General features: G+C 38.5%; 1 protein-coding gene across 3 annotated transcripts; it reads right to left on the bottom strand.

The window, feature by feature from the left end:
• Positions 1 to 401: 401 nt before the first annotated feature.
• LOC114288232 (uncharacterized) lies at positions 402 to 8,650 on the bottom strand. Of its 3 annotated transcripts, none has more exons than XM_082907991.1 (6): positions 8,392 to 8,650; positions 8,143 to 8,246; positions 7,291 to 7,403; positions 2,119 to 2,162; positions 876 to 947; positions 402 to 791 (listed from the first exon to the last, which is right to left on the bottom strand). In XM_082907991.1, exons 1-6 carry the CDS (start codon positions 8,415 to 8,417, stop codon positions 701 to 703), a joined length of 450 nt encoding a protein of 149 aa, XP_082764117.1. In that variant the 5' UTR covers positions 8,418 to 8,650; the 3' UTR covers positions 402 to 700. The 3 variants fall into 3 exon arrangements, with proteins under 3 accessions (XP_082764117.1, XP_082764118.1, XP_082764116.1); XM_082907992.1 differs by having other exon boundaries at positions 8,143 to 8,230; positions 8,450 to 8,650; XM_082907990.1 differs by having other exon boundaries at positions 8,143 to 8,650.
• Positions 8,651 to 27,794: the final 19,144 nt, after the last annotated feature.

Genomic DNA, 27,794 nt, shown 5'->3' with positions numbered 1-27,794 from the left:
CAAAAATTTTGGTCGCCAATCGTGACATTCCGCGACCAAAAAGTTTGGTCGCCAATTGTGACATTCCACGACCAAAAAAAGTTTTGGTCGCCATTTGTTACTTTTCGCGACCAAAACTTTTGGTCGGCAAAAGTGAGTTTCCACGACCAAGAGCTATTTTGGTCGGCAATAGATGTATTTTTTGCGACCAAAACTCTTGGTCGGCAATTGTCATTTTTTGCGAAAAAAAATTATTTATTTGTCGCGACTAATAAATTGGTCGCCAAAGCAGGAAAACAATACACTTGTAATTCCTAATAATTTATTCAATCCATAATAAACCTATAATTTTAAAGCATCGCTCAAATTAACTGAATCATTAACATTCGACACAATATATAATTCATTAACATTCAATTTATTAAATTTCTGTCAAACAACCAGACATTGTTCCAATTCAAACTGAAACAACCAGACATCCCCACCATGGTGTTCCACCAGACATTGTTCACACAAAATAATGACAACCAAAGAATCTAACAACACCTTTCTAAACTGTCAAACAACCTACTTCCGAAATTTCTTAAATTTCCCAAAACACTAGTGTACATTATATACATCCTATTTATAGAACTACATTCCAATTCAAACTGAAACACCCTAATTTTAGCAAGAACAAAAAGAAACAATTCTACAAGTAAATAATATGTGGAAGCTTTGACTAAAACAAGAACTCTGTGTCAAAAACTTCGAGGACATTGTGGACGCCAATAGGGTTCACACCTGGCCGGAAAGCATTTCCTTCAATATACCTGTGACAACATTTAATCAATTAGCATTTCACCTAGTGTTGGGTAATTGCAATTTGCTTGTACTGATTGAAGACAGAAACTCACATTTCTTTCAAGAAAGTGTGCTTATAGAATGCATCCGGGATTCTCCCAGTAAATTGATTATGATCCAGGTACCTGCAATGAAAGCAAGCTTAAGATGCTGTCCCGTGCCTACCCAAAAAAAAGATGTTGTCCCAGATACACAAAATATAGATTTTTGGCAGATGTAAACGCTGGTTACGGAGTTACTGTGTTGTGTTTATGAACCGGGCTGCTTTCAAATTGCATTATTAACAATTTTGGCAAAATCAATAGCTAACTCCATACTTTGTTTTGCAAAATAAGGATAAAAAGAGACATGGCATGGTTGAGTGATCAAATGAAGTAGGATAGATTTATTGAAACTAAAGAATCAAAGAATTACTTCAAGCCAATAAAAGAATCAAAAGAAAATTTTCCAAATTATGAGGGAACACTTCAAAACAATATCTTCAGGAAGTAGATAACCAAAACCACATTGATATGGCAGTACTTGTGAAATTAGAAACCAGTGTTTGTAGAGACTTGAGAGCCTGACACCATTTTGTGCATCCGAAATCATACCCATGTCATGATCTGTAACTCAATTCAACTAATCTTAAAGGAGGACGACCCAATGCACGAAGTTTCCACTAAAGCAGGGTCTGGGAAGCATAAGATGTAAGCCACAATTAAGCCACACAATTAAGCCACAATTAAGCATAACTGTTTCCACCATAACACTACAATACTGCCACATAGTTCATTCATTATGTCATCATCACCATTTTATTGCTTCTTGTGCTGTCACCTGCCGGGACACCAGACTACCAATTGTTGTTGATGGGTTCAAAACGAAAGTATTCTCAAAATTAAGCCACAATTCAATGAGTCAACCTAGTTTGTGGAATCACCTACTGGGGGTGACTTTCCTGTTCCAAAACCGTGATTTCGTGGTCAAGAGAAAAAACCGAATCATTATCACATTTCTTGTCAAGATAGAATCACAATTCCAACGATGATGGAACCACTCTAAAGGAACCAACCATCAAAACATAATTCTTTGGACAAAAGACACAGAAATCAAAAGAACAATTGGCCATGATGATCAAAAGCAACCTCATATGGGAATGAATGTTAAGAAACAACTTAATATATTCATTATGTTTCTTAAACCAATAAAGTCAAAATAGGCAACTATAGGAATGTGTGTGATCTCAGATAAAGAATGTCCGACGCAGTGTAGCCAACCGAAATTCAATAAATGGACTTAGTGGAGAGTTGTTACCTGGAAGGAAGGCAGCAACCTGACGCCGTTGTGCCCAAGAAAAGCTGCATAGATCATTGAGACTAATTAACAAATCCAATATATATATCAATTCATATCACACAAGTACTTTATAATCAACTAAGAATCATTGATATGACACCATACGGACATGCTAATGAAATAGTTTCCAAAAGAATCAGTATAGATTTATACACTAAATAGTTTCCAAAAGAATCATTGATAATCATTTATACACTAATTTTAAAAAACTGAAACCAAATACACTAATTATTTAAATTAAAAAATTAAATTTAGTAATGTGTCAGAAAAAATAATTAATCAATAAATAAATATTTTTTAATTATTATCCAATCATTTTTTTACTACATCTAAAAAAAATAGATTTATATGTCAATTTTCATATGAAAATGCCCCAGCCCCAATCAATGGAAGCACTTTACTTGGTTGGCGGTCGGTCGTGATAGACTTGTAACCCATGCCGTGCCATGAAAATGCGTCGTAGTCTGAGCCCGTCTGCTTCACTACCCTACATGCTTTGAGAGATTGTGATCCACCACGCCAAATATGGCTTACGGATCAGGATTAATAATTTATGAAATTAATGTAAATTTCATTATTCAACTGAATTACTAAGATAAATAATTTTCTCTTTTACCGTTTATTTGCAATGAGTATAAAAATATGTATTTTATGATAAGCTATCTCATCCATCCAAGCCTCATACTGATCATGGTCAAGATGGTTAGTCATCTCCTCAGTTGCAGCTCAAGTCTCACATACCACAGTTGCAGCCTAAGCCAGATACAGGACAAACAGCAGCCGTATGAGCTACAGCTTCAGTTGTAGTTTCCCGCAGCTCAGCTAAAGCTTGGAGGTTTTTAGTTTGGTTGTTAGTTTGTTAGAACTAGAGTTAGATAGTAATTTTGGTTAGGTTAAGTAGTTAGGAGTTATAGTTAAGAGATAGTCTTATCTCTATAAATAGTCATTATAAATCTATCTGTAGTATTATTGAATATCAAGATCAAATTCTCTTTATGGTATCAGAGCTCTGAGCTTTTGCAAGCAGAGATCCTTGGAGATACTTCTATGGCTACTCCAAATCCTATATTTCCATTAACCTTCATGGTTATACCTTCAAGTTATTCTTTACCTGCAAATCTTACACTATCGATTTCAAATTTGAATGCTTTTGTGCCTACAAAGCTTGACTCAACTAATTACATTGTCTGGAAGAGCCAGCTACATAACATCTTGAAAGTTACGAAGCTTCTTGGATTTGTTGATGGTACCACAGTATGTCCATCATCTATTATGCTTGATTCTAATAATCAAGAAGTTTTGAATCCAGATTACACATAGTGGATCACCATTGATTCACATCTGTTGAGTTGCATCACTGCTACATTGTCTTCATCTATCTACACATCTGTAGGTCCAATTCTAATCCTAATGCCATGGTTTGTCAGATCTGTGGAAAGTTGAACCACACTGCCCTAGACTGCTGGTACAGAATGGACTCCTCATTTCAGAATAGTCCACATCAATCCTCTTCTACCTATCTATCTCCTACTACAACTCAAAGCAATCCTACAGCCTATGTTGCTTCTACCTCATCTTTATATGTAGCCTCAGCACCTTCATCCTCTTCCAACTAGTTTCTTGACTCTGCTGCAACTAGTCATATGACTAATGATCTCACTAATTTCTCCTATTATCAACCCTATTCTGGTCAAGATCAAGTTGCTATTGGTGATGGCACCATTTTACCTATCACTCACACTGGTAATGGTCTCCTTCTCACACCTACATTTCCTTTTCAACTTCACAACATTCTTCATGTTTCTTCTATCTCTTCAAATTTAGTTTCAGTCCATCAATTAGCTAAAGACAACAACTGTTCTGTTACTTTTGATGCCCATTCTTTTCTGATCCAAGACAAAGCTACTCAGAGAGTGCTGCATAGAGGTCCTTATGCTCATGGCCTCTATCCTCTTTCTTCCTCATCTTTTGCATCTTCTTCTTCACCAGCTTGCCTCTCCTGTCCCAGGTAGCCTGCTGCTCTTAACTGGCATTTTCGATCAGGACATCATTCTTCTCAGGAATTTCAGCACGTCATGGCTCATAATAAATTCATGAATTTATCTTCTGTACATAGTCATAATAACTCTGCTTTGTGTGAACACTGCTGTGTAGCGAAGAGTCACAAGCCACCTTTTTGCTTGTCTAATTCTACCGTTAACAAGCCTTTAGCCGTTATTCACACTGATGTTTAGGGTCCCTTTTCTGCCTCTTGTTCTGGTTATAAACACTATGTTCTATTCATTGATGATTTTAGCAAGTTCACTTGGATTTTTCGTCTTCATTATAAAAGTGAGGTTTTTTTTCCAAATTTCTGGAATTTAAGGCATTTATTAAAACACAATTTACTAATCATCTTCAGGTTTTGAGAAGTCATAATGGGGGTGAATATCTCAATCTTCATTTTCAAAATTTCCTTAAACAAAAAGGCATTACTCATCAGTTAACATGTCCTCACACACTTGCTCAAAATGGTGTAGCAGAAAGAAAACACAGACATTTAATTGAAACCACTATCGCTCTCATGTATCATTCTTAACTGCCATTGATTTACTGGTTTGATATTCTTGCTACTACAGTCTTCTTCATCAATAGATTACCTACTCTTAAACTGAACAATCATACTCCATTTGAAGTCCTCTTTCATCACAAACCAGATTATCAGTTCTTAAGAGTTTTTGGTTACAGGTGTTTTCCTTGGCTTAGGCCTTATTCTTCTTATAAGCTCCAACCTAGATCTATTCCTTGTGTATTTCTAGGCTATCAACCATCTACTAAGGGCTATAGGTGTCTTGACCCTCTTACTCAAAAAATCTATGTGTGTAGACATGTGTGTGTTTGATGAATCTTTTTTTCCTTTTCAAAAGGCTTCATCTAGCTCTTATTCTTTACCTGATCTTCCTACTTTAGTTCATTTTTTCTAGTCTTCTTCTCCTCAGTCTACTTCCTTTTCTTCTTCTTCTCAGCCTGCTTTTACTACACCTGCTTCTCCTGTTTCTATTCCTGCTTCTTCTCCATCACATATTTCCTTTCTAACAACTTTTCCCATTGTTCTTTCTCCTCATCTCTCTATAGTAGCTCCTTCTACATCTATAGCAACTCCTCCTACATCTATAACAACTCCATCTCTCCTGTTTACTCGTGCTTCTTCTCAGGTGCCTATTTCTTCTATCTATATTGATCTTCCTCAAGTACCTTCTTATCATACTCATTCTATGATCACTAGGTCTAAGAGTAAGTGTCTTGCTACTTCTTCTTCTTCTCTTTGTCTTCTTGCTTCTGCAGCTTCTTCAGATTCCAGTGAGCCACAAACTTATCAAACAGCTGCTTAGTCTCCAGCTTGGCAAACTGCTGTGTTAGATGAATATCAAGCCCTTCAGAGATAGGGTACTTGGTCTTTAGTCTCACTTCCTCCTGATAAACAAGCTATTGGCTACAAATGGGTTTTTAGGCTCAATAAAGCATTAAATCTAAACTATTTGAAGTTTGTTATGGAAAAACTTACAGCAATTGTTACTCAACTGTATAATACATTGTTCCTCCCAATGTACCCATGTTCATTGAATATGACAAGAATAAGAGTATGAGATATGTTTCCAAAACCTGTATAATATTTAGATGCATCTACATACCCATAATCAACTTTTGGATACATATCTCAATAACCAAATATTTAGATTTAGGAAGATTTGACAAACATTCATACCCAATACTCGTATCCTAGTACATGTAATATACATTAGATCTGCATTTTATTCATATTTGAGAGCCTAATCTTGTTTTGCAGAGATAGAGCCAATTTATAGGCTTCATCAAATCTAATCACCATATGAAAACCTTCTAAACCACTCACTCCTGCCCAATATCGTAACTTAATAGGACTCAAGTATCAAATCAGTAGGAGTCCAACAAGAACAATATGCACGTTGTCTTTTTCCAAGTCCTAGTCCACATCAACTATGCTGCATGCTTCCTGATGGATTGAAGACGAAGGGACTGCATATAAACTTTGTTCAAAAGGTATCATGAAGCCACTATTTGAATTAACAAACTTCATGGACCCAAAACACCACAATAAAAATTATCAAATCATACTTTTCCCCGGACATCAATTAGCCAAGATTCAGCTCTCAAAACTAGAAATGCATAGATAACAACTGTATGGATATGGATATGTGACCATTAATGGATATAATCTGGATATGTGACCACTAATGCATAGAAAACGCATAACAAATAGTCAGCTCCCTCATTGCTCCTGTTATTTTTCTTCGAAAGGTATAATCTGCCAATTTTTACTTTCTAGATGTGTGCACTTGCAATTTTTACTAGTCAATTTATGTTTCTGTATTGCTGGTGAACAATTTTTACTTTCTTATGGCTCCATTTTCTAACCAAAGTTCTTGTCTTCTTGGTTCATGTAAAACCACCCCTATTTTTGTATGGGACTGAAGCATTAGCAATTTGAATGCAATTCTAACAGCATAAGAAAATAAACGCAGAAAAAATATATATATTAAATATCTCATTATTGTATTGCTAGCAACTTTAGTTTAAAAGGAGCAAGAATAACAAAAAGCATGTTCAACCATTTTCAAATCTTTGTGGGAAGAGGCATTTTACAGCTATAAGGTAGTGCATAAACAGAAGGATGTATGAGAAAAGGGAGGGAAGTGGAGGGGAATAATATAAAAAGAAAGTAGGAAGTCTTTTATTGGTATAGGGCATCACCACTAAGTCTAACTGTATAGAACATTTTGAAATCCATAGTCATGAGGAAAGGAAAGCAAAGTGACATCCTAGATGTAGGGATTCTTATCAGTTGTGATTCATGCACTTTGGATTGACATGACCTTGATTGCCTGAAACTATAGTATAGTGATGTCTAGTTGCTGCATATTTTTTTTTCAGGGAGTATTTTTGACGTATAAAAAATGTGACAGTTTAAAATAAGGAGCTTCACCAAAACCTGGTGTTGCATTATTACAAACATATATGGTATTAAGCATTCATTTCATTTCCAATAACTTGAAATCACAATGAAACAAAAATTTACAGTCAACTGAAATAGTGGTAGTCTTTATGTTTTACCTGTAAAGGACTAAGTGATGGTACAAGAAGCTTCTTGGTTTGTCCATTTTGAGTGGCAGAAGGAAATGACAAAAGTCGTCCAATAAGCGTTCCAGATCCAACTACAAGATTTGCTATTAAAATCAAATGAAATTGTCAATCAACACATTTGCAGGTCTTCAAACACCCCACACCACCTAAAGGTTATCTGAGACCTATAAGAATTTGTCAATCAACTCATGTCATATATGAAGATTCTTCCAATGTAGTTATCTAACAGAAAAGGATATGAAACATGTAGTTATCTAACAGAATAGAATTTGTCATATATAACTACATATGACATGTCCTATATAAAGATTCTTCCAATAAATACATACACATCTATATGAACAAGAGTTTAAAAAAAAAAATTATATAAATATATATATATATATATATATATGAAAAAAATGACGAAAGACTTAATTCTACGCCTTAATTGTTGAGGATGCAACCATACCCAAACTACTTGAAAAATGAATAGCACACTATAAATATATATATATATATATATATATTTTTTTTTTCATTTCATTTAATGGCACTATAAATATCACTCCACACTAAAGACAATTATTAATCCCCCTTCAATTCAATGTCTTTGCATGTCATATAAAAATATAGTTTAGCAACAGAGTTGCATGGTAATGATCCTCGAACCAGATAATATAAAATAAAAGGGAAGCTGATTAGCTGATAAAATTTATGATCTATTTATATGCTATTGTGTAATTCCAGGAGAGTTCAACTAATTGATCTAGCCTCCTTTTCAATGGATAGGGTAAAAAAACATTAATGTGTTAGCTGAGAAACTATAAAACAATCACATACCTAACCATTGTGCCCACTGTGCAATTAACTGGGAAAACAATAAGTGTCCAATGGTGGTGTTCCCTCTTTCGTTCATCGTCCGAAATATCTGCAAGTGTGGATCCCTATAATATAGATAGCTATCAATCATATAAAACAACATTTTTATTCACAATACTTCCATCCTAGTTAACCAAAAACCAGGTAGAAAATACAGAGGGATAAAAGGATTAAAAGACTAAAGAAGGAAGACAGAAACAAAAAACTCACCTCTGAGCATGTCTCATCATAATCATGATTCCCAAGTAAAGGTTCCCAAAAAACTCACCTTAAGCCATCTAGCCCCGATGTCTCCAAATGTTCATGCCTTTTCCCATCGACATCCCCATGGTGGAGTCTTCTCCTCAAAGCTCGTGATGTCATGAGTTAAGATTGTTATATAAGCCTGTTTAATTAATGAATCATCCATAAAGTGCATCAATATGAGGAGCCAACAACACTGTTAACTACACTAAAGAACAAGGTAAAAAAATTCATCTCTATGCACCCACACAACATATAAAAAGAAATCGCAGTTGGCTAATGACCGAATTGTGAGCACTAAGCACCTTCCCACTAATTCTACTTTCTAGATGTATAATCTGCCAAGGCTAGGCTCTATCATGAATTTGTCCATTAAATACAAAAACAACAGTCTACCTGCTGTTTCTAAACAATTTACCAAGTGAAATAAGTTGTTCACCAGCAACAATAATAAAATAAAACAACATAAACAATTGATAAATCAAGAATTTCCCAAGAACCTTAAGACAATATAACCCTCTGTTTGATTGCTGAGGGAAAACAAAAAAACAAAATGAAAATTTGAGGAAAAACAAAACAAAATGAAAATAAGTCATGTCGTAACCTTTAACAAAAGTGGTGGCCAAGGCATCGTAATGATCAACTACTTTGCCACCAAGTTATGCTATGTAGACAACACCACCAAAAAAACACCTTCAGATTATGCTATGTAGAATCAAATTTGGGCCTTTTTTTACGAGCCCAAGACGAAGAAAACTAGGGTTCCCTATGAGGCCATGCTTAGCCTCGTACAGCAGCAATTGGGCGGTGGTCAGCCTCCCGGAACAGTCGCCGCCGCCGCTGATGAGGTTTTGGGTGTTTTGAAGAACAATAACCCCAACAAGAGGGAGGAGATTGAGCAATTGTTGAACCCTATGTCGAATCATGATTTCGATCAGATGGTTTCCTTTGGGAACCTAATCACTGATTTCCAAGAAGAAGAAGACAATGTTATGATTGATGATAATGTAGGTTTTACTGTTGTGTTTGACGAGGAAGAAGAATAGGAGGAAGAGAATGGGTTTTACTGTTGTGTTTGACGAGGAAGAAGAACAGAATGGTTTTGATGATGATGATCTTAAAGTTGAGACCAAGATTTTGGGTCATCTCCAATTCGATAATTTCAGCCTTGTTAAGTGTTTGTTGCAGAACCGATTGAAGATTGTGTGGTGTACTCGTCTAGCCAGGGCCAAGGATCAGTAGACGAGAGAGAAGATTGAGGAAGAAATGTTGGAATCTGGACTGGAATTGGCTGCAATTCTTGAGCAGTTGCAAGCCGATTGAGAGAGAGAACACAGAGAGAGGGAGAGTAGGAGACAGAGGAGATCAGGGCCTTCTTTTAATTTTTTTTTCCAGGTACAAAACGACGTCGTTTTTACTTTGGCGACCAAATTTTTTTTGTCGCCAAAAAATTTCATTTCCCCCCTCCCTGTTTGAAATTTCCCCCCCAAACACTTTTGGCGACCAAAACACCATATTAGTCGCAAAAAAGCTACCTTCAGCAACAAATTTTTTTAGTCGCTAAATCTCAATCAATGGCAACTAAAATATTGGTCGCTAAAAGTACAAATTTGGCGACTAAATTTTTTTGGTCGCCAAAACGTAACCTTCCGCAACCAAATTTGAAGTTGGTCGCCAAAAGCATACCAATTTCTGCGACTAACTCATTTTTGGTCGCCAAAATGTGACCTTCTGCGACTAACTCATTTTGGTCGCCAAAAATATTGATCATTCGCGACTAATTTATATTTTAGTCGGCAAATGTCATTTTTTTGCGACCAAAAATTTTTTGGTCGGCAAAAGTAGTCGCCAAATGTGTAAATTCTTGTAGTGTGTGCTCAGTGGCAAAGAAATTTGGGGTTTGATGCATGATGATGACCTCGTTAAAGACGTGTGCGCGTGCCATAGAATGCAGCAACGACAACATTGAGTAAGGCAATGCCAATCAACTAACTCAAATCCCTAAGCTTCTGCATCGCCATGGAGAGATCGAAAATTGAAGTAATTAACCCTAAAATATTTATAATAATTTTTATATGTATCTAAAAATTAAAAGATTTGTGAATTTTTTTTAAATGTAAAAAGATATAAAAATTTAATACATTTTTATATTTGGTTGTATTTATTTAATTTTTTTTAAAAAATTCACAAATACTTTATTTTTAAATACCTTTAAAGAATATTTAAAAAATTCAGTAAAAATAATAAAATGCAAAAATAAAAAACATAAAACAAAAAACAAAAAACTCAAAATGATATATATATATATATATATATTAGGGCTAATTACACTAACAATCCATATAGTTTGGGTCTTGTATCACTTTAGTTTCTGACCTTTCAATTGTGATATATTTAATCCTGAATTTTGAATAAATAAAGACAATTGAAGACGTCATTTCCTTTGCAACGAGAAAATGGTCTATTTTAAGGGAAAAGTCATTATGCAACTTATTTTGTGTTGGTTAATTTGTATATTGTTTGAAATGTAATGGCATTTTTTTAATGAATAGTGTTGGCATTTCGTTGGTTATAAAGTTTTGTTTGGTTTGATTTTCAAAATCTATTTTCAAATTTTTATTTTTTAAAAAATTAAAAATTAAATTGGTGAAAAAAATAAGAACACTTATTATTTTTACATAATTTTATCTTTTGGGAGGGTAGAAATAATTTTTTTAATTTAATTTTTTATATTTATTTTCATTAAATTAGTTCTATTTTTTCAAAAAAATACAAATAAAAATAGTCTCAAAAACTCAAGTCAAATATGGCGACAATTTTGATGTTATTTTTAAGCCAATCCATTAAATCAAAAAAATCAAAACTAAAAGATTTCATATATTAAACATATCGATTACACATTAAAAGTCTAATAACCATTCATTACATGATAACCATCTAAAAAAATTTGTTAACAACGAAAACAATCATTCATTACATGATAACCATCTAAAAACATCAACGAAAACAATAACGCATTACATGATCACCATCCAAACACATACTAAAAATTACTTAGGCAAAAGTATTTTTAAAAAAAATGTACAAGATTTATCATTTTTTCGTAATTTTTATTTTTGGTGGGTATTAATAATTTTTAAAAATTCAAAAATATCTTTTTGATATTTATTTTTATCAAATTAGTTTATATTTTATTAAACTAACAACGTTGCCCTTGAAATGGAGCATTTTCCAATTGCAAAGGAAACAACATCTTCAATTGTCCTTATTTAAAACTAGATTCAAAATTTAAAGTCAAATATATCATAATTGAAATATCAAAGACCAATATGATGTGCTTAAGGCTATGGGAGGTTGTCAGTCCTGAGGTTACTACGGCTATCAAGTCCTTTTTTGATTCTGGTGAAATGCTTAAGGAGATTAGCAGTACTACTATAGCTTTGGTTCCTAAAGTTCCCAACCCCTCTAAGGTTGGGGACTATAGACCCATATCCTATTGTAATACCATCTATAAGTGCATTGCGAAAATGATTGCTAATAGGATTAAGGGTGTGTTGTCGAATGTCATTGATCCGGTTCAGTCTGCGTTTGTCCATGGGAGGAGAATTGCTAACAATATTTTGCTTTCCCAGGAGCTTATGATGGGGTACCATAAGCTCTCCCCCTCTCCTAAATGTGCCATGAAAGTGGATTTAATTAAGGCTTATGATAATGTTCGGTGGGATTTTCTCTTTGATGTGCTTAAGGCTATGTCCTTTCCTATTAGGTTGATTCATTGGATCAAAGCTTGTGTTACATTTGCTAGTTTCTCTGTCTGCATTAACGGGAGTAGCCATGGGTACTTTCAGGGGGCTCGGGGGCTTAGATAGGGAGACCCCATGTCTCCTTACCTGTTGTCATTATTATGGAGATTCTTGCTAGGATCCTTAATGAGTAATCCAAAAACCCCCATTTCAAATTCCACTGGAGATGTGGGAGGAACAAAATTGTGAACCTTTGTTTTATTGATGACCTTATGGTCTTTTGTAAAGGGCATGTCCCTTCAGTCCAACTTATTAAAAATGGCCTTATGGAATTCCAATCCCTCTCTGGGTTATCTTCGAACCCAAATAAGAGTAATGTTTTCTTCTCTGGTTGTACCTCCTCTCTTAAAGTTGACATCTTGAGGATCACTCAATTTCAGGAAGGTAGTTTACCTGTGAGGTATCTTGGTGTTCCTCTCATTACTACTAGACTTAAAGCTAGTGATTGTAAAAGTCTTGTTGATAGGATTACTAATAGGATTAAATCTTGGACTAACAAAACTCTGTCCTATGCTGGGAGGGCCCAACTGATTAGTACTATCCTGTTCTCTATGCAAGTCTACTGGGCTTCCCTTTTTATCCTTCCTAAAAAAGTCATTAAGAAGATTGAAGCCTTGTGTAGGTCTTTTCTTTGGCCTGGCCTTGAGCTTAAAAAATCTGCTGGTAAGGTTCCTTGGGATAGAATCTGTGCCCCAAAAAATGAAGGGGGGTTAGGTTTTAAGTCCTTAGATATTTGGAATAGAGCTGCTATATCCAAGCATATTTGGTTTATAGTGGCAAGTGGGGAGCAATCTATGTGGTGTCAATGGGTGAACTCTTACTTGTTGAAAGGCCATAGTTTCTGGGCTGTTGCTGTCCCTAGTAACCCCTCTTGGGTGTAGAGGAAAATCTTATCTTTGAGTGAGGATATGTTCCCCTTGATTAAGTATAAGATTGGTAATGGGAAAGGCATTTCCTTATGGTATGATAATTGGCACCCTCTTGGATCCCTCTGGTCTAAGTATGGCAATAGTTTGATGTATGACACTACATTAAATGCTAAGGCTAAGGTGGCCTCTGTTGTGGGGGCTAGCTGTTGGAATTGGCCTAATGCTTCTTCTTGGGAGGTGAGGGAGATTATTGCCCTTACCCGTCCGGGTCAAATTCTTAGGCCATATGGCATCCGGGGAAGGGGTGTCTGTTGATACATCCAAGGTCGAGGCAGTGCAAGATTGAGCACAGCCTAAGAGTGTGTTTGAGATCCGCAGTTTTTTGGGATTAGCTGGGTATTACCATCGGTTTGTGAAAGATTTCTCCAGACTAGCTTCGCCGTTGACTAGGTTGACGCGGAAAGGGGTCAAGTTTGTGTGGAGTGAGACTTGTGAAAAATCATTCCAAGAGTTGAAGGTTAGATTGACCACCGCTCCGGTTTTGATTATTCCGGAGAGAGGGTTGGGTTATGCGGTTTATTGTGATGCCTCACGAGAGGGTTTGGGTTGTGTGTTGATGCAAGAGGGGAAAGTGGTAGCTTATGGCTCACGTCAATTGAAAATACATGAGAAGAATTACCCTAGACACGACCGAGAGTTAGCAGTAGTGATCTTCGCCTTGAAGATTTGGAGGCACTACCTTTATGGTGAGAGGTTCGAGGTGTTCTCGGACCATAAGAGTTTTAAGTATCTGTTTACACAGAGAGACTTGAATTTGAGGCAGAGAAGGTGGATGGAGTTCATTGAGGACTATGATTTTGAGTTATACTATCACCCGGGAAAGGCCAATGTTATGGCCGATGCCCTTAGTAGGAAATCCATTAGTGATGTAGTTTGTATAGGCATCCGGGAATGGGAGATGTTGGGTGCACTTGGCGAGTTTGATTTGCTTCTAGGCGAATCTGTTGAGGCTGCGGCCTTGTCTTCTGTTGTTGCGCAGCCTACACTTGTGACTCGAGTGTTAGAGGCACAGAGAGGTGACCTTGAGGTAGAATCCCTCTGAGAGAAGATCTCCAGTGGAAAGGTTGAGAAGGGTTTGACGGTGTATCCCGACTAGAGTGTGAGATACCGAGACCGTTTGTTTGTGCCGGAGTCTTGTCGAGAGGAAGTACTCCGAGAGTTCTATCATTCACGCCTTGCGGTGCATCCGGGAGGTAGTAAGATGTATCGGGATTTGGGTCGCCAATTTTGGTGGTGGGGTATGAAGAGAGATGTGGCTGTTTTCGTATCAAAGTGCCTTACTTGTCAGTAAGTGAAGGCCGAGCATCAGAGGCCAACGAGTTTGTTGCAACCCTTGCCTATTGCCGAGTGAAAGTGGGATCATATCACTATGGACTTCGTTGTAGGTCTTCCGAGGACTCAACGGGGTAGTGATGCCATTTGGGTGGTTGTAGACCGGTTGACTAAGTCGGTGCACTTTATCCCTATGCGCGTGAGAGATTCGGTAGATCATCTTGCCGACTTATATATTCGGGACATAGTGAGGTTGCATGGGGTCCCAGTGACGATCGTCTCAGATAGAGATCCTCGTTTTACTGCTAGGTTGTGGCAGAGTTTGCAGAGTGCCTTGGGCACTAAGTTGACCTTTAGTACGGCTTATCATCCTCAGACTGACGGGCAGTCCGAGCATACTATTCAAATCCTTGAGGATATGCTTTGAGGTTGTGTCCTTGACTTTAGTGGGACGTGGGAGAGGCACTTGCCCTTGGTGGAGTTTGCCTATAACAACAGTTTTCAGTCTAGCATCGGTATGGCACCGTTTGAGGCCTTGTATGGCTGACCGTGTAGGTCTCCAGTGTGTTGGGCCGAGGTAGGTGATGCACCTTTGTTGGGTCTGGAGTTGGTTAGGGAGATGACGGAGAAAGTTGAGCTTATCCGTAGAAGGCTTGTTACAGCCTAGAGTCGCCAAAAGAGTTATGCCGACCGTAGGAGGAGGCCTTTGGCGTTTGAGGTAGGTGATCATGTCTTCTTGAAAATATCACCTAGGCGAGGTTTGATGAGGTTCGGGAAGAGTGAGAAGTTATCCCCTCGGTTTATCGGTCCCTTTGAGATCCTTGAGAGGATTGGGGAGGTTGCTTATCGTTTAGCTTTGCCACCGTAGTTGTCGGGAGTGCATGACGTGTTTCATGTGAGTATGCTTCGGAAGTATGAGCCGGATCCGTCCCATGTGTTAGATTGGACCGACTTAGAGGTAGATGAGGATGTCTCGTATGAAGAGAGACTGGTTCGGGTCTTGGATAGGCGGGATCAAGTCCTGCGTGGCAAGACCATTCCTTTGGTAAAGGTTTTGTGGAAACATCATGGAGCGGAAGAAGCCACTTGGGAACGTGAGTTGGAAATCTGCGAGAAATATCCGAACTTGTTTGTTGATGTGTAACCATGCATTGGTAATTTTGTAATATCGTTGAACTTTAAGAGCATTATATATGTCTTAAGTTGTAAAACATTGTGGATGTTTTGGTTTATGGAAGTATTGTAGAACTTTCCTTGAAATGGAAGTTTGTTATAACATTATATATGTTGAATGTATTGTAGAAATTGAGATATATCATCAATGTGAAATATGATATAGAATTGTGAAACATGTATATAGAAATTGTTGAATTTTGAGGAAAGCATGTTGTTAATACGTATTGAGATATGTGGGGAATTGCCTCTTGAATAGAGATGAAATGACCGGTAATTGGTCGAGTTGTTGAATTTTGCTTGTAATACTGTTGGGAATTGAGAAAATCTTGTTTTTGAAAAACTTGTATTTAATTTCGGGGACGAAATTCTTTAAGGGGGAAAGGTTATAGCGATTCCGATTTTACCTTTCTGCATTTATTGTTTTCCAGACTTTGGTTCCGTGATGTTGGTGGTTGTATACCTTGTTGTCATCCTTTAATTCCGCTTGATTGAGTTTTAGGATGTATTGGGTAGAGTTGTTACAGGTTGGTTAAGCTTTGGTTTCAAATCCTCGTTGCCCAGTTTTTAGGAGGTCCGTTCGAGCGGGTCTACTTGCGCTCGAGCGGAGATTGCACACTCCCAGTATTTTGGTGCTCTGCAAAACTTCTGCAAGCATGTTTTTCACGCTTGAGCGGGTTTCTTTACGCTTGAGCGATCGCGCTCGAGCGGGTACTCTAGAGCTCGAGCGGGTAGTACATTTTTTGTGTAAGTTCTGGGAGGGGGAAATCTACGCTCGAGCAGACTACTTTTCGTGCTCGAGCGGATGTACTTTATCCTTGTGTCTTGGCGCTCGAGCGGACCTAGTTTTTTGTTCTTGACGCTCGAGCGTTGTGTTTTCCGCTCGAGTGGGAATGTCGTATAACAGAGGGCAGCTGGGCATTTTTTATTCATTTTCTACACTCTCTCTCTCTCTCTCTCTTACTTTTCCTAAAACGTTTTTGGGAGCCTCTCTCTCTAGAAACTCCCTTTTCTCTAGAGTTTGATCTAGTTAGAGTGTTTCCCTCCCCTTTGGCCTTTATAAAAGTTGTGTTGATCGTCGAGGGCTTCGTTTTGATCCGTGGATCTTGGAGTTTGGAGCATTTTGGTTTTCTTCATCCTCTTCTCTTGGGCTCCGAATTTGAGGTAGGGATTCCTACTCACTACTATGGGTTTTAACCTAGATTTTTGGGCATTTTGTTAAATGGTTGATTTTGGAAAGTTAGGGTTTGAAAATGTTGAAAGGGGGTTTTGTTATTTTGATTCTAAAATGTGTATTTTGGGTTTCAAAATAACGAAATTGTTGTTACTTGTTGATATATAGACCATTGGGTCAACATTGGGAAATGGGGTAGAAAACCCTAATTGGTTGTATAAATTAATTGGTATAATTAGTTTGGGAAAATTGTGGCTATATGGAATTGAGTTGGAAATAATGAAATTGGTTCATTATATAGTAGAATAGTGGAGTTGGATTTAATAATCGCTCACTTTTGAAAACATTGATATTTTATCTGTTGGAGCTTTTACTATCTGTTTAGAAATAATTGCTTAGGCTACTGGTGAAGGGTAGTTTTGATTGTTGTAGACAATGCATGATGATTAGGCAAACTAAAACTAATCAATTGGATATGTCATAGAGTATGACGGTTGATAGAATACATTAACGTTATGTATTGATTGATTGTGTATATGACCAATGTGTATATACATTGTGTGTGTGGGAGGAGATAGGGGATGTACTCCACGGTTTAGGGGAAGATAGGGGATAGACCTCCAAACCGGATGTTGTTTGGGAGGAGATAGGGAATGGACTCCACTGATACAGCTCATATGCTTGTCAGTTAACGTGTTGATATAGCTTATATGCTTATCTATGGAAGTGTTGATACAGCTCATATGCTTATCTTTGGAAGTGTTGATATAGCTAATATGCATATCTGTTGAAATGTGGATACAGTTTGTATGCTTATCTGTTGAGATATTGATACAACTAGTATGTTTATCTATTGTAAAATGGGAAATGTTTAATATGAGTCACTGTCTCATATAAGTGGTTGGCCAAGTTCTGAACCGTTGATGCAAATTGTGAAATTGATAAGAAATAGAAAATGAAATGAAACACGAACACAGTGGTCATGAAATGGAAATGGGTTATGAATTGATTTATGAAAATTGAACATTTATCAATTGGTAATGTCTTAGTTATTGCTCATACTGTGTTTAACATATTTCTACTGGGCGTTGGCTCACCCTATATGGGACATTATTTTCAAGTACAGGTAGTATGCCACCTCCAAGGACATAGCTTGGATGATGATGAGAGTTGAAGACTCTTTTTGTTTATTTTGTTTATATTACATGTATATCAAGCCAAGGGCTTATTTTGTATAGAGTTAGTACTCTTCTTCTGTGTAACTAGGTGTTGACTTGGAAAGCTGTAAGCCCATAGGGCATTTCCTTTTGTTGTTAACATGTAATACTGTTGTAAGAACTACTCTGATGAATAGAAATGGTTGGTTTCTTTTATATCAATGCATGTCTAAAGTGATGGGTTTTATGTATTATTTTGAGGGCGTTACATTTGGGAACGCTCATTTTTAGCCAAAAAGCCAAAAAGTTACTAAATTAGCCAAAAAGCCAACAACCCATACCAAAAAGTCAAAGATTCTCTTTTCTCTCTACTTTTTGCACAGCTTTTCGTAAAAAGTCAAAAAGTCATCCCAAACATACAAGTTTTTTTTAGCTCATATTTTAGCCAAATAGCCAAAAAGTTGCTAAATTAGCCTATTCCCAAACGAGGCCTTAGTCTCACTTGGCTAGAAAGATATTTCTATGTAATAGTCTTCTTCTTTTTCTTTTCTTTTTTTATATTTTTATTTTCTTCTTTTTGAGGAATATTATATCATTTACAACACAAATATCTTTGTCACTTTCTTTATCTATTGGTCAAGTGATGAAATTTCTTTGCACTTGTCTATGTAATATGTATGAAGTAGGTGTTTTTCTTGTCACTTGATTAGCGTAAACTTTCATTGCAGTTTCTATTTGCTTTCTACGGTCTTTGTTGGCCTTGACCCCCCTTTATTCTTTGAACTTACTCTAGCATTACATTTGCTAATAGTATTATATCAACTGAAATTGAATAAATACTGATCAAATTATTATTCTTTCATAACTGAACTTGTCCTGCCATGACCCAAACCCGCCCCTGTAAGTTAAGGTCATAACTGGCCAATAAATATGAGATTACCTACGACTTCAAACAAAATCAAACATATTTTATAATAATAATGAGGCCAAAAAGGAAGCAGACTTAGAAATTTTGTCCAAAGAGTTGTGTTGACATGTCATATCAAAACATCTCACATATATTCATTAATAACTCACACTGAAAAAAAAACTTAGAATCTTGTACATACAGGATCATTCAAACTTATAATTAGCCAAACCAAAAGTTTATATGCATAAGTGATTCAATGGAACCACCAAGGTAGTAAGGTGCAAAACGGAAGGACAAGTACAAGAAACAAAGTCTCATGTGTGAGACGTTCAGGCTGACTCCATAAAACTCAACTTCCTCTCACACCGTTCACTGAGGTTGGGTTTGGACATCTCTTTGCTCACCTACATACATATAAATGAGAGTGAGCGAAAGCCCAGTGAATAATATCAAAGTAAAGAAGTTACATGAATGAAATTCTTAACAAATATATCAAGCGGCCTTACGCCCATTTATATTTCTATCCAATACATGAAATAGCCTTAGGCCCAAACATATCAAAATACCTCTGGCCTATCATATCAAATGGCCTCAAGCCCAATTCATTCATGTCTGACGGCCTCGAGCCCAATTCATTCATGTCAAAGGGCCTCGCGCCCAATTCATTCATGTCAGACGGCCTCGCGCCCAATTCATTCATGTTTATGCGCATTTCATACTTGAGATTATAGTCATAATCGTATTCCGACGACCTTATTCAATCATTGGCATAACGAATACTCATTCACAATTCAAATTAACAAATCCATGAAACTTATATAGAATTAAGCATTTGAAAAGTAGCATACTTGAAAATATCTTTACTAAGATATTACTCACAGTGTTCTGCCGATGGATTTGCCCTTGTGCTTGACCCTATACATTTCATAACATATTGGGCTACAAGCGATTTAATCCGTTCTTAATTTGTTTATTTCTCTTATGCAATTTCTACAACAATCATAGTTATCGACCACCGATAGCCCAAAACAAATATCTCTAAACAAATAAATAGTTTCGAATAAAGATATACTTTCCAAATCTCAAGATGGAAGCGATAAAACATATCCAACTCTACAACCATCATCACCATCTTTCCAATTTCATAAAACCAACATCAATTCCATTTCTCTTTACAAAATCGATTAGCGCAAAATCCCTTTTTCTTTATAAATAAATTCCAAGGGTAAAATCCACCATTTTATCATAACTCAACCACATTTACAAATCCATATTCATATTCAAGAACCCATTTTGAAAACCTCTATTTTGATTTTAAACTAAAACCCTAACTTGTTCCAAAAATCTCCAAATGTCAAGATTTCTTTAAAAGGAAAAATAACCAAGTTAAAAATATACTAAAGTGCGGAGAAATACCGACCTCAAAGACAGGACTGTGATGATTGGGTTCTTTTTCCCTTTTTCTTTCTTTGTTTTTCGCTTTCTTCTCTTTTGATCTTCGTTGGAATTGAAATGACCGGAAATAGTTCTCTAAATAGAGTCCCTGTTCTTGTTTTGTTTAGTGTCAATTTTCACTAGTTCCGGAGAGCGTGGGCTCAGGTCCGGAGTGGCCTGGAGTCAAACTAGAAAATTTTCTGGACTGGTTGGTAGGCCCCACGTGCGAGGGCCTAGGGCCGCACGTGCGGGAGGGTGAGGCCGCATGTGCGAAATTCAGGGGATTGTTTGGCCTGCATACTGTTATATATGCACGAGCGGAGTGAGGTGCGAGAGAGGAGCCCCGTATGTACGGGAGGGACGCTCCGCACGTGCGGGGATGGGTGCTGCACGTGCAATTGGCCTCAGTCTGAAAATTTGTATTTTTTTTATCATTTTGGCCGAGTTATATCTCATTCTAGGGCTTTACACTCTCACTCTAAAGACCATTTTTCCTCCTCCTTCTCTCTAGAAACCCTTATCAAAACCCTAAAACTCTTTAATTCTTGTAATCTATTGGGTCCAAATTCATCATCATCCCTCTCAAAGCTTTGGAGATCTAAGCTAGAGTTCTTCTTGGGGTATTGGAAGAGTGAAGGATCCTTCATTAAAGCTAGGGTTTCATTATCTCCTTCATCAAGCTTGAGTTAGGGATTTCTTGAGTCATATATATATGTTTTGCTTCATAAATGTTGATTTAAAGCTTTCAAGAGGTTGTCGTGTTGATTTAATTTTGCACTAAATGAAGAGAGAGAGAGAGAGAGAGAGAGAGAGAAAGGGAGTTTTGAAAGAGGGGTCTAAATCTCAACTTTCTTTTTATCCATGAGGATGTTTTTTCTATAAAAACTCATGATGGATGATTTTGGTAGGATTCATTAAGGAGATGGGAGAAAGTTTTGTCTTGGATGAAGAACCCTAGAATTTGGGGGGTTTTGGAGAAAACATGAAATTACACATGAACCTCTGTTATTCTTGCATCAAGAGAATGAATAAGAATAATTTTTATCAAATGTTTAGCAAAATTGCATCCCATTTGATCTATGAGTAACAAGATGTCATCTTAGCATTTTTACAAAGTGTGTGAATATGAATGGTTATAATATGGCAAAATTGTTGTGCACTATGGATGGTGAGAAATATGAATATTGGAGGTTAATGCTTGAAAAACATCACATGTGGCCTTGAAAAGATTGAATAGATGAGAAATTGTTGTTGTGTGTTGAAGACACATGGTTATTTTGCGAAATCACTTTGAAGGGAGGAAATGAGAAATGTATTTATTCGTTATTGTTGTAAAGTCTTTTGGAAACGAAGAAAGGCCATGAAGCATGGAAATTCATTACCTTGCATACTCATTCAATTAACTATTATGCATAGTGAAATTTGAATGGAAACATTTACTTCAAGAAAAGAACATATTTATCGAAATAAAAGCTATGGAAATGTGTTTATGGGGTAAATACGGTAGTAAGTCCGGATAGGGGGTGTAGATGACTTGATAAGTTGGCCTGTGTGTCCATGGTGAAAGACTAGAAACCCGCGCGGATAGGTGTCGAGCCTTATGGTTAGCACTGGTGAAAATGATAATTTGGCAGTACTTATAGAGTCTACTTGCAGACACCAGCCTAGGGATTATTAGTGTCGTATTTACCACCCCTGTTGATTAAAATTGGAAGTTTGAAATGTTTTGAGGTTACAAGCTTTTATTGAAAAATAGAAATCTTTGAGAAGAGCATGAAATGAAATTTTCTTTAAAAAGGGCATTGTATAGCATTGGCATTTGCATTTACATTGAGAATTGCATAACTGTATTGTAGACACCGCATTTTTGACCGTCCTCAAGACTTGGACATCACCGCTCGAACACTCGGTGATCATCCATGTTCGTGTTCGTCTTGAGTTCCCGGAGGTCTCGGCTACGCGCCTTGCCTCAGGACCTCTCGACTCGACTGTTTTGTGTCTGGTTTTGCACCAAACACTTGTGTTTTGCCTTGAAGGGGCAGGGAATGCCTTGTGAGGCATCCCCACACATCACCGGCCATGGCTCGAGGCCACCGGCCAGTGATTTTATGCCATCGGCAATGGCATTCTTTGTTGCCGATCGGCCATTTATTTTGTCAAAGTGGCAATTTTGGATGGCTGATCACTGTTCATCTACTTTTAGTAGATATTTTGTGCCGGCTGTGATAGCTGGCACCCACTCTGTTCCCCTCCATACACATGTATGGAGGGATTTCCCTCTTGGATGGCTTGTTTTGAAAGCCTTACAAGAGGGAGTTGCCTATAAGAAGAGGTCTCCTCTCTTGGCATTAGGGTTAGAAAAAATTGTTAGAGGAGCTCTGGTTCTAGGTTTAGGGTTTTATATCTATCCTATATCTATATCTCTCCTTCTCTTGTATTGTGTGTGTTTAAGCCTTAGTTTTGTACACAAACACACACTACCACACCTTTCCTTGGAGCTGAGGCCCTTGAGGGTTGTTTTTAGAGTTTTGAAGTTGATTTCAACCTCAAGAAGCTGCTGGAGCTCCATTGTTGAAGAAGGTCTACAAGGGTAATCACTTTTCCTTTTATCCCCCCATTTTTGCACACTACTTTTACCTATCTTGCAACTATTTTTTGGCTTTTCATATAATACGTAAACGTTTTGTTTTTAAGGGCTCTAAATAGTTTGTTAAGAATGTTTTAAGCTTTGGGGTTGTTTGATCCCTCTTAAGCCTTGTTTGGCCCTTGTTTTGTGCTATTTTGTGTGAGCTCCGGGACCATAGTGTTTGGGCCTCCTCACCACTGAAATCTTGAGGGATTTCAGAGGTGAGGATGGTGCCTTGAGGTCCTAAGAAGAAGAGGGCCACCCCCTCTCCTTATTGTCCTTAAAAAGGACACTTTTTGCCTCATGAGGGAGCACCTAGCTTAGGCTCATGTTGACCATGCCTTGGCTGTTTTTTATGCTTATTATGTCCTAATATAGCATTGTTGTATGTTGGTTTTGGTACACCATGTTTGCTTAGCATACATGCCTTGTAATGCCATTTTGTTGCCTTAACATGCATCTAGGTTTTAACCCTTGTTCAAGCATACTTTAGGCCTAGCTTTGTGAAGCTTTCGTGTTTATTTTGCCATGTTTAAGGTCTGTCCTTGGCTGTTTTGGTCGACCATAGCTTGCATTGCATGCCCCCTTTGCATTTTGAGCTTGTTGGCCTTAAGTATATAAGTGTGTAGCATGCCTTGTTTGTATCATTTCAATGGTTTGGAACCACTTAACATGTTATCTCAGTCCTTATGACATGCTTATACGCTTGCATTTAATCCTCCTTCAATGTGTTTAAAGGTTGTTACCTTATGCCCCTTGTTTGGCCCTCGGAGTATGCTTGCACTTTTAGACCACTTAGATGCCATCTAAGTGCACCCTTGGCTTTGTTTAAGTCTGCATTTGACTTGTTTTAAGTCCCCTTAGCCTTGTGAGGTTTGGTGGACTTGACCTTGGTTTAAGCCTCCTTGGCTTGTCTTAAGCACTTGGGCCATTATGGCATGTTTTGCTTGCTTTGTTTAGTTGGTTTGGCACCTCCTATAGCATGATTTTCAGAGCTTCATTTGCATGTTAATTGTCCATGCTATGCCTCTTTTAAAGTGCGCTTAAAAGTTGCCTTTATGTGCTTAAATGTTGGTCCATGTTGTCATGTATGCTTGCATGTGCATTTGGCCTCATTTCCTTGGTTGATGGCCACTGTTTTGGGCTTCCTCAAGGGCTGCCCAAATGAGCTTAAGTCCATCCTTTGCTTGTTTGCATGCTTACCTTGCACGTTTGCTTGCATACTTGCATAAATGCATTGTGTGCCCATGTTGCATGCTGGTTCACATGCCTAGGTTGCACTCCATCTAGCATGCATGCCTTGTTCCTTGATTTAGTGATGGGAGTTGGGCCTTTGTTTGTTGGTTTGCATTGCATTTGAAATCAACATGCATAACTTGGTCTCTTGGGCCATCACACATTGAAATGCGCGATTGATGGTCCGAGAACCAAGGACCATGTCCCTTTGAGTCATAAACATGATAAGGGATATGGTTGGTGCATACATTGCTTGAATTGCATTGCCATACAAAGCTCTGTCCTCTGCTGCTGTCAAACAGATTCTGCAGGAACTTTTTGCCGATCGACTGCACAGAGTGCCGACCGGCAATCCATCTGTGGCCGATGGATTCATTTTTGGCCGATCGACACCAAATCACAGCCGATGATGATTCCCTCATGCCGGTGGCATTCCCCAACATCCAGTGAGCACCTCCTGAGACTTTGGCAGTCTTCAGAGAAGTAGAGCAGGTAAAACAGAGGCGGCTTGTGCATGGCACTGGACTTCCGAGGAAGACCCGAGCATGCGTGCATTGGACCCACTTCCCGAGGCCCCTTTTTTATTGCTTTTCTTAGCTTAGTTAATTTGTTAATTAATTAGGTAATTTGTAATAATTAATTAGCTTGCGAGTTAGTTAATTTGTATTATTCTTTCGGTCCCTCTGAGCGAGGGCGAATTTGTAATAAGTGTGGGTGAGTGTGTGCATGTCTTCCAACCCCCACTTCTTTCTCCCTTTTACTTACCTGCTTTGATGGTTAGTAATAGGTCATGTTTAATTTAGCATACCTTATGCTATGCATGCGTGCATCATTCATCAGTATTACATGCACCGGGCTCGGCGCATCATGCTAACAGCATTAGTATTTCAAATCTAACTTGAATACATGCTACCTGTGCATTTTCACATGTCATTCATAGACTAGCCGAGCTTGCTCTAGTGACATTCCGTATGTGTTGCATTTGGCTTTTAAACATGGACTTGGATCATGCATTGATTGCTAACAAGTTCTTTGTTTTGGCACGGAGTATGATGTAAGTATTTATGCTTTAGCATCTCGCATGAGTGTGAATGTTAACATGACAGTATGCTTGCCATGCGGCTATATGTTTACATGATATTACTGCTTGAATGCCTGTGGGTGAAGGTTGGATTGTTTGAGTTGGAACAACTCATTGAAATCCGTGTTTTTTAGCCTACTTACGAGTAGCAAATTTCAAACTGTTTTCCGAACAAACGGATATGCAATGTTTCGTTCCAACCTAGGCGATTTGGTCTATACTTGTTTGCTGTGCGCATGACATAGTAATTCTAGGCTAATAACCGGAATAAGAACACATAACGTTTTCAAAAACGGATATCACGGTTAGTAGAGGCCGATCTTCGGATCGGGCGAGAGGGGGTGCTCATAGCTGACCTTCACTAATCGTACCCAAGCTCCCGAGCCGAGGCAACTTTGGTGATGACGGACACGTGGCCTTTGGCACCGAGTTAGGGTTTCCTAAATTCCCCCATACAAAATATTTAGGTGGCGACTCTGTATCTGGCAAAGCAGTCCATGTTTGGCACTTCTTTCAAAAATCTGTTTTCTCAAAATGATTTGCCAGATTTGGACTCTTTGGTTCAGATTAAGAACCGTGACACAAATCGAGTCCGAACTGTAGCACAAGGGCCTCACGTGGGCGCGTCTACAGTTTCCGGCGACTCTGCTGGGGATTTTAGAGAGCTTGACTCGAACTCGTGATATCCTGTTTTGATTTCATTTATGTGTTTCTTTGCATTGCATGTGCATTGGTGCGCCTAGGACACCGTGTTTGCCATCTGCCATTCCTGAACGGTTTACCAGAGGCTTGTCTTGTCAAGACATGACCATAAGGCTGACCGGTTGTGGGCTCTGAAAGTATGGGTACACAAACCCTGGTTTTACCAGGGCACCTTTTTTGACCATTCGACCTAGGGCATATCGAAATCCATAGTGACCATTCCAAGCTAGGGTAGGTTGCTTACCCGATCATAGGTTGTTTGAAACCGCTGTGTGCATAGTGAAACCCTAGCTCCTGACAAAATAGGACAGGGAAACCCTACCCCAACATAGGGGTGTTTTGGCTCTCACTTATCTGCTATGTGCTTTAGAGTGTATCTCTATAGGAACGTACATATCAGTTTGCAAGTTTGAGTATCAGGCTCGAGGGCACCAGTATTAGTGTTGTTGAGAAATCAGTTATCTGCGGGTATCAAGTTCAGTTTTGGGAACAGTGATCTGTAGTAGAATGCAGTTGTTCGGCTACACCTGTGTTTGATCTGTTTGGGCTGAAATGCTGTTTGTTTTTCCTTTCAGTTCAGAGTGTCCAGAGAATTGATACAGAATAGCTAGTGTTCCCCCTTGCTGAGGCAGGACTTATGATGACGCGGAATTTAGAAGAGATTGTGGTTATGACAGCTATGCTAGATCAAGGGATCACCCTGCGGGATGAAACCAATGTTGATGTATCGCATCTGCCTAGGTCGCCTGTCGCGCACCCGATCTAGACCCCCCAGTTGTATCAGGCTCGCAAGCCCACTACATTTGAGCTGATGTGAATGATTGGTGACCTCTAGAGATCCGTGGCCGATCTGGCCTATGAAATGTCGACTTCGCCGCCAACGGCACCGTATGCCGGGAATTTCATACCACAGGAGCCCCCGCTACTGGGGCGGATTGTGATAGAGCTCAGCTAACCAGAGGTTGCCTCCAGCTACAGCAACGACGTGTCAGCAACAACCGGGCTTCGCTCTGATGTAGTAACCCAAACCCCCGATCAGGCTGAGGCCAGAGGCAAGAACAAAATGAAGGCAGATGCCGATCCCACTGAACAACTGTTGCGGGCAGTCGAGGCTTTAAAAGCTGGGGGGATGAACAAGCAACAGATATCCGTAGTTGTGGCAAAAACTGTGGAGGATGCTTTCCCCACTCCACCTGAGGGTAGTTCAAGTCAGTCAGAAAATCGGGATAGGCCTCATCATGCCAGAACAGTTCCTCCTATTCCCAACCCTGCACCTGGGAAAGATCAGAAAACCAAGGCAGCGCCTGCCGACCCTTTTGCTAGTGCGTCTAGTAAGAATACTTAGACTTCAAAGTACTTGCCCCGAGGGCGCAGGATCTTTCATGCTCTCTACATGCCTCTGTCTAAGGCACTTCAGATTCTTTCCGAAGGGGGGCACCTCAAACCCCTTGAACCTCGGCCTCTCCCGAAGAATCTCCCTCTCATACATGATGTTGCTTTGTACTGCGCGTACCACCAACAGACTGGTCACGCCACCAACAACTGTTTCCACATTTGCCATGAAGTGCAGGATCTGATCGATAATGAGGTCATTCTTCCACCTACCTCTGTGAAGTCTGTTACCACTGAGCTGTTGGACTTTGAGGATACTGTGAGTATGTGATCGGGGGTTGGACCACCTGCGGGCGGCGCTCGGTGTATTTCAGATGTGGAGTCTGGCACGTACTTTTTGAGCATTTGTAAATGCAGTTTTGTAGCTTCTGGCTTGGGTTTTGAGTCAGTTCTCTGTTTTGTTTTAGAGTTTGCCTCTTTGCTTTGAGTTAGTCTTTTTTGTTTTTGGGTCTGTCTTGTGGTACCGAGTCAGTCCCGTTGT

This window comes from Camellia sinensis, chromosome 15, assembly GCF_055761805.1.
Source record: "Camellia sinensis isolate YWXY chromosome 15, ASM5576180v1, whole genome shotgun sequence".
Taxonomy (NCBI): Eukaryota; Viridiplantae; Streptophyta; class Magnoliopsida; order Ericales; family Theaceae; genus Camellia; species Camellia sinensis.
Note: the sequence above shows the minus strand (reverse complement) of the source record. Positions and strands in the feature narration are given on the sequence as shown.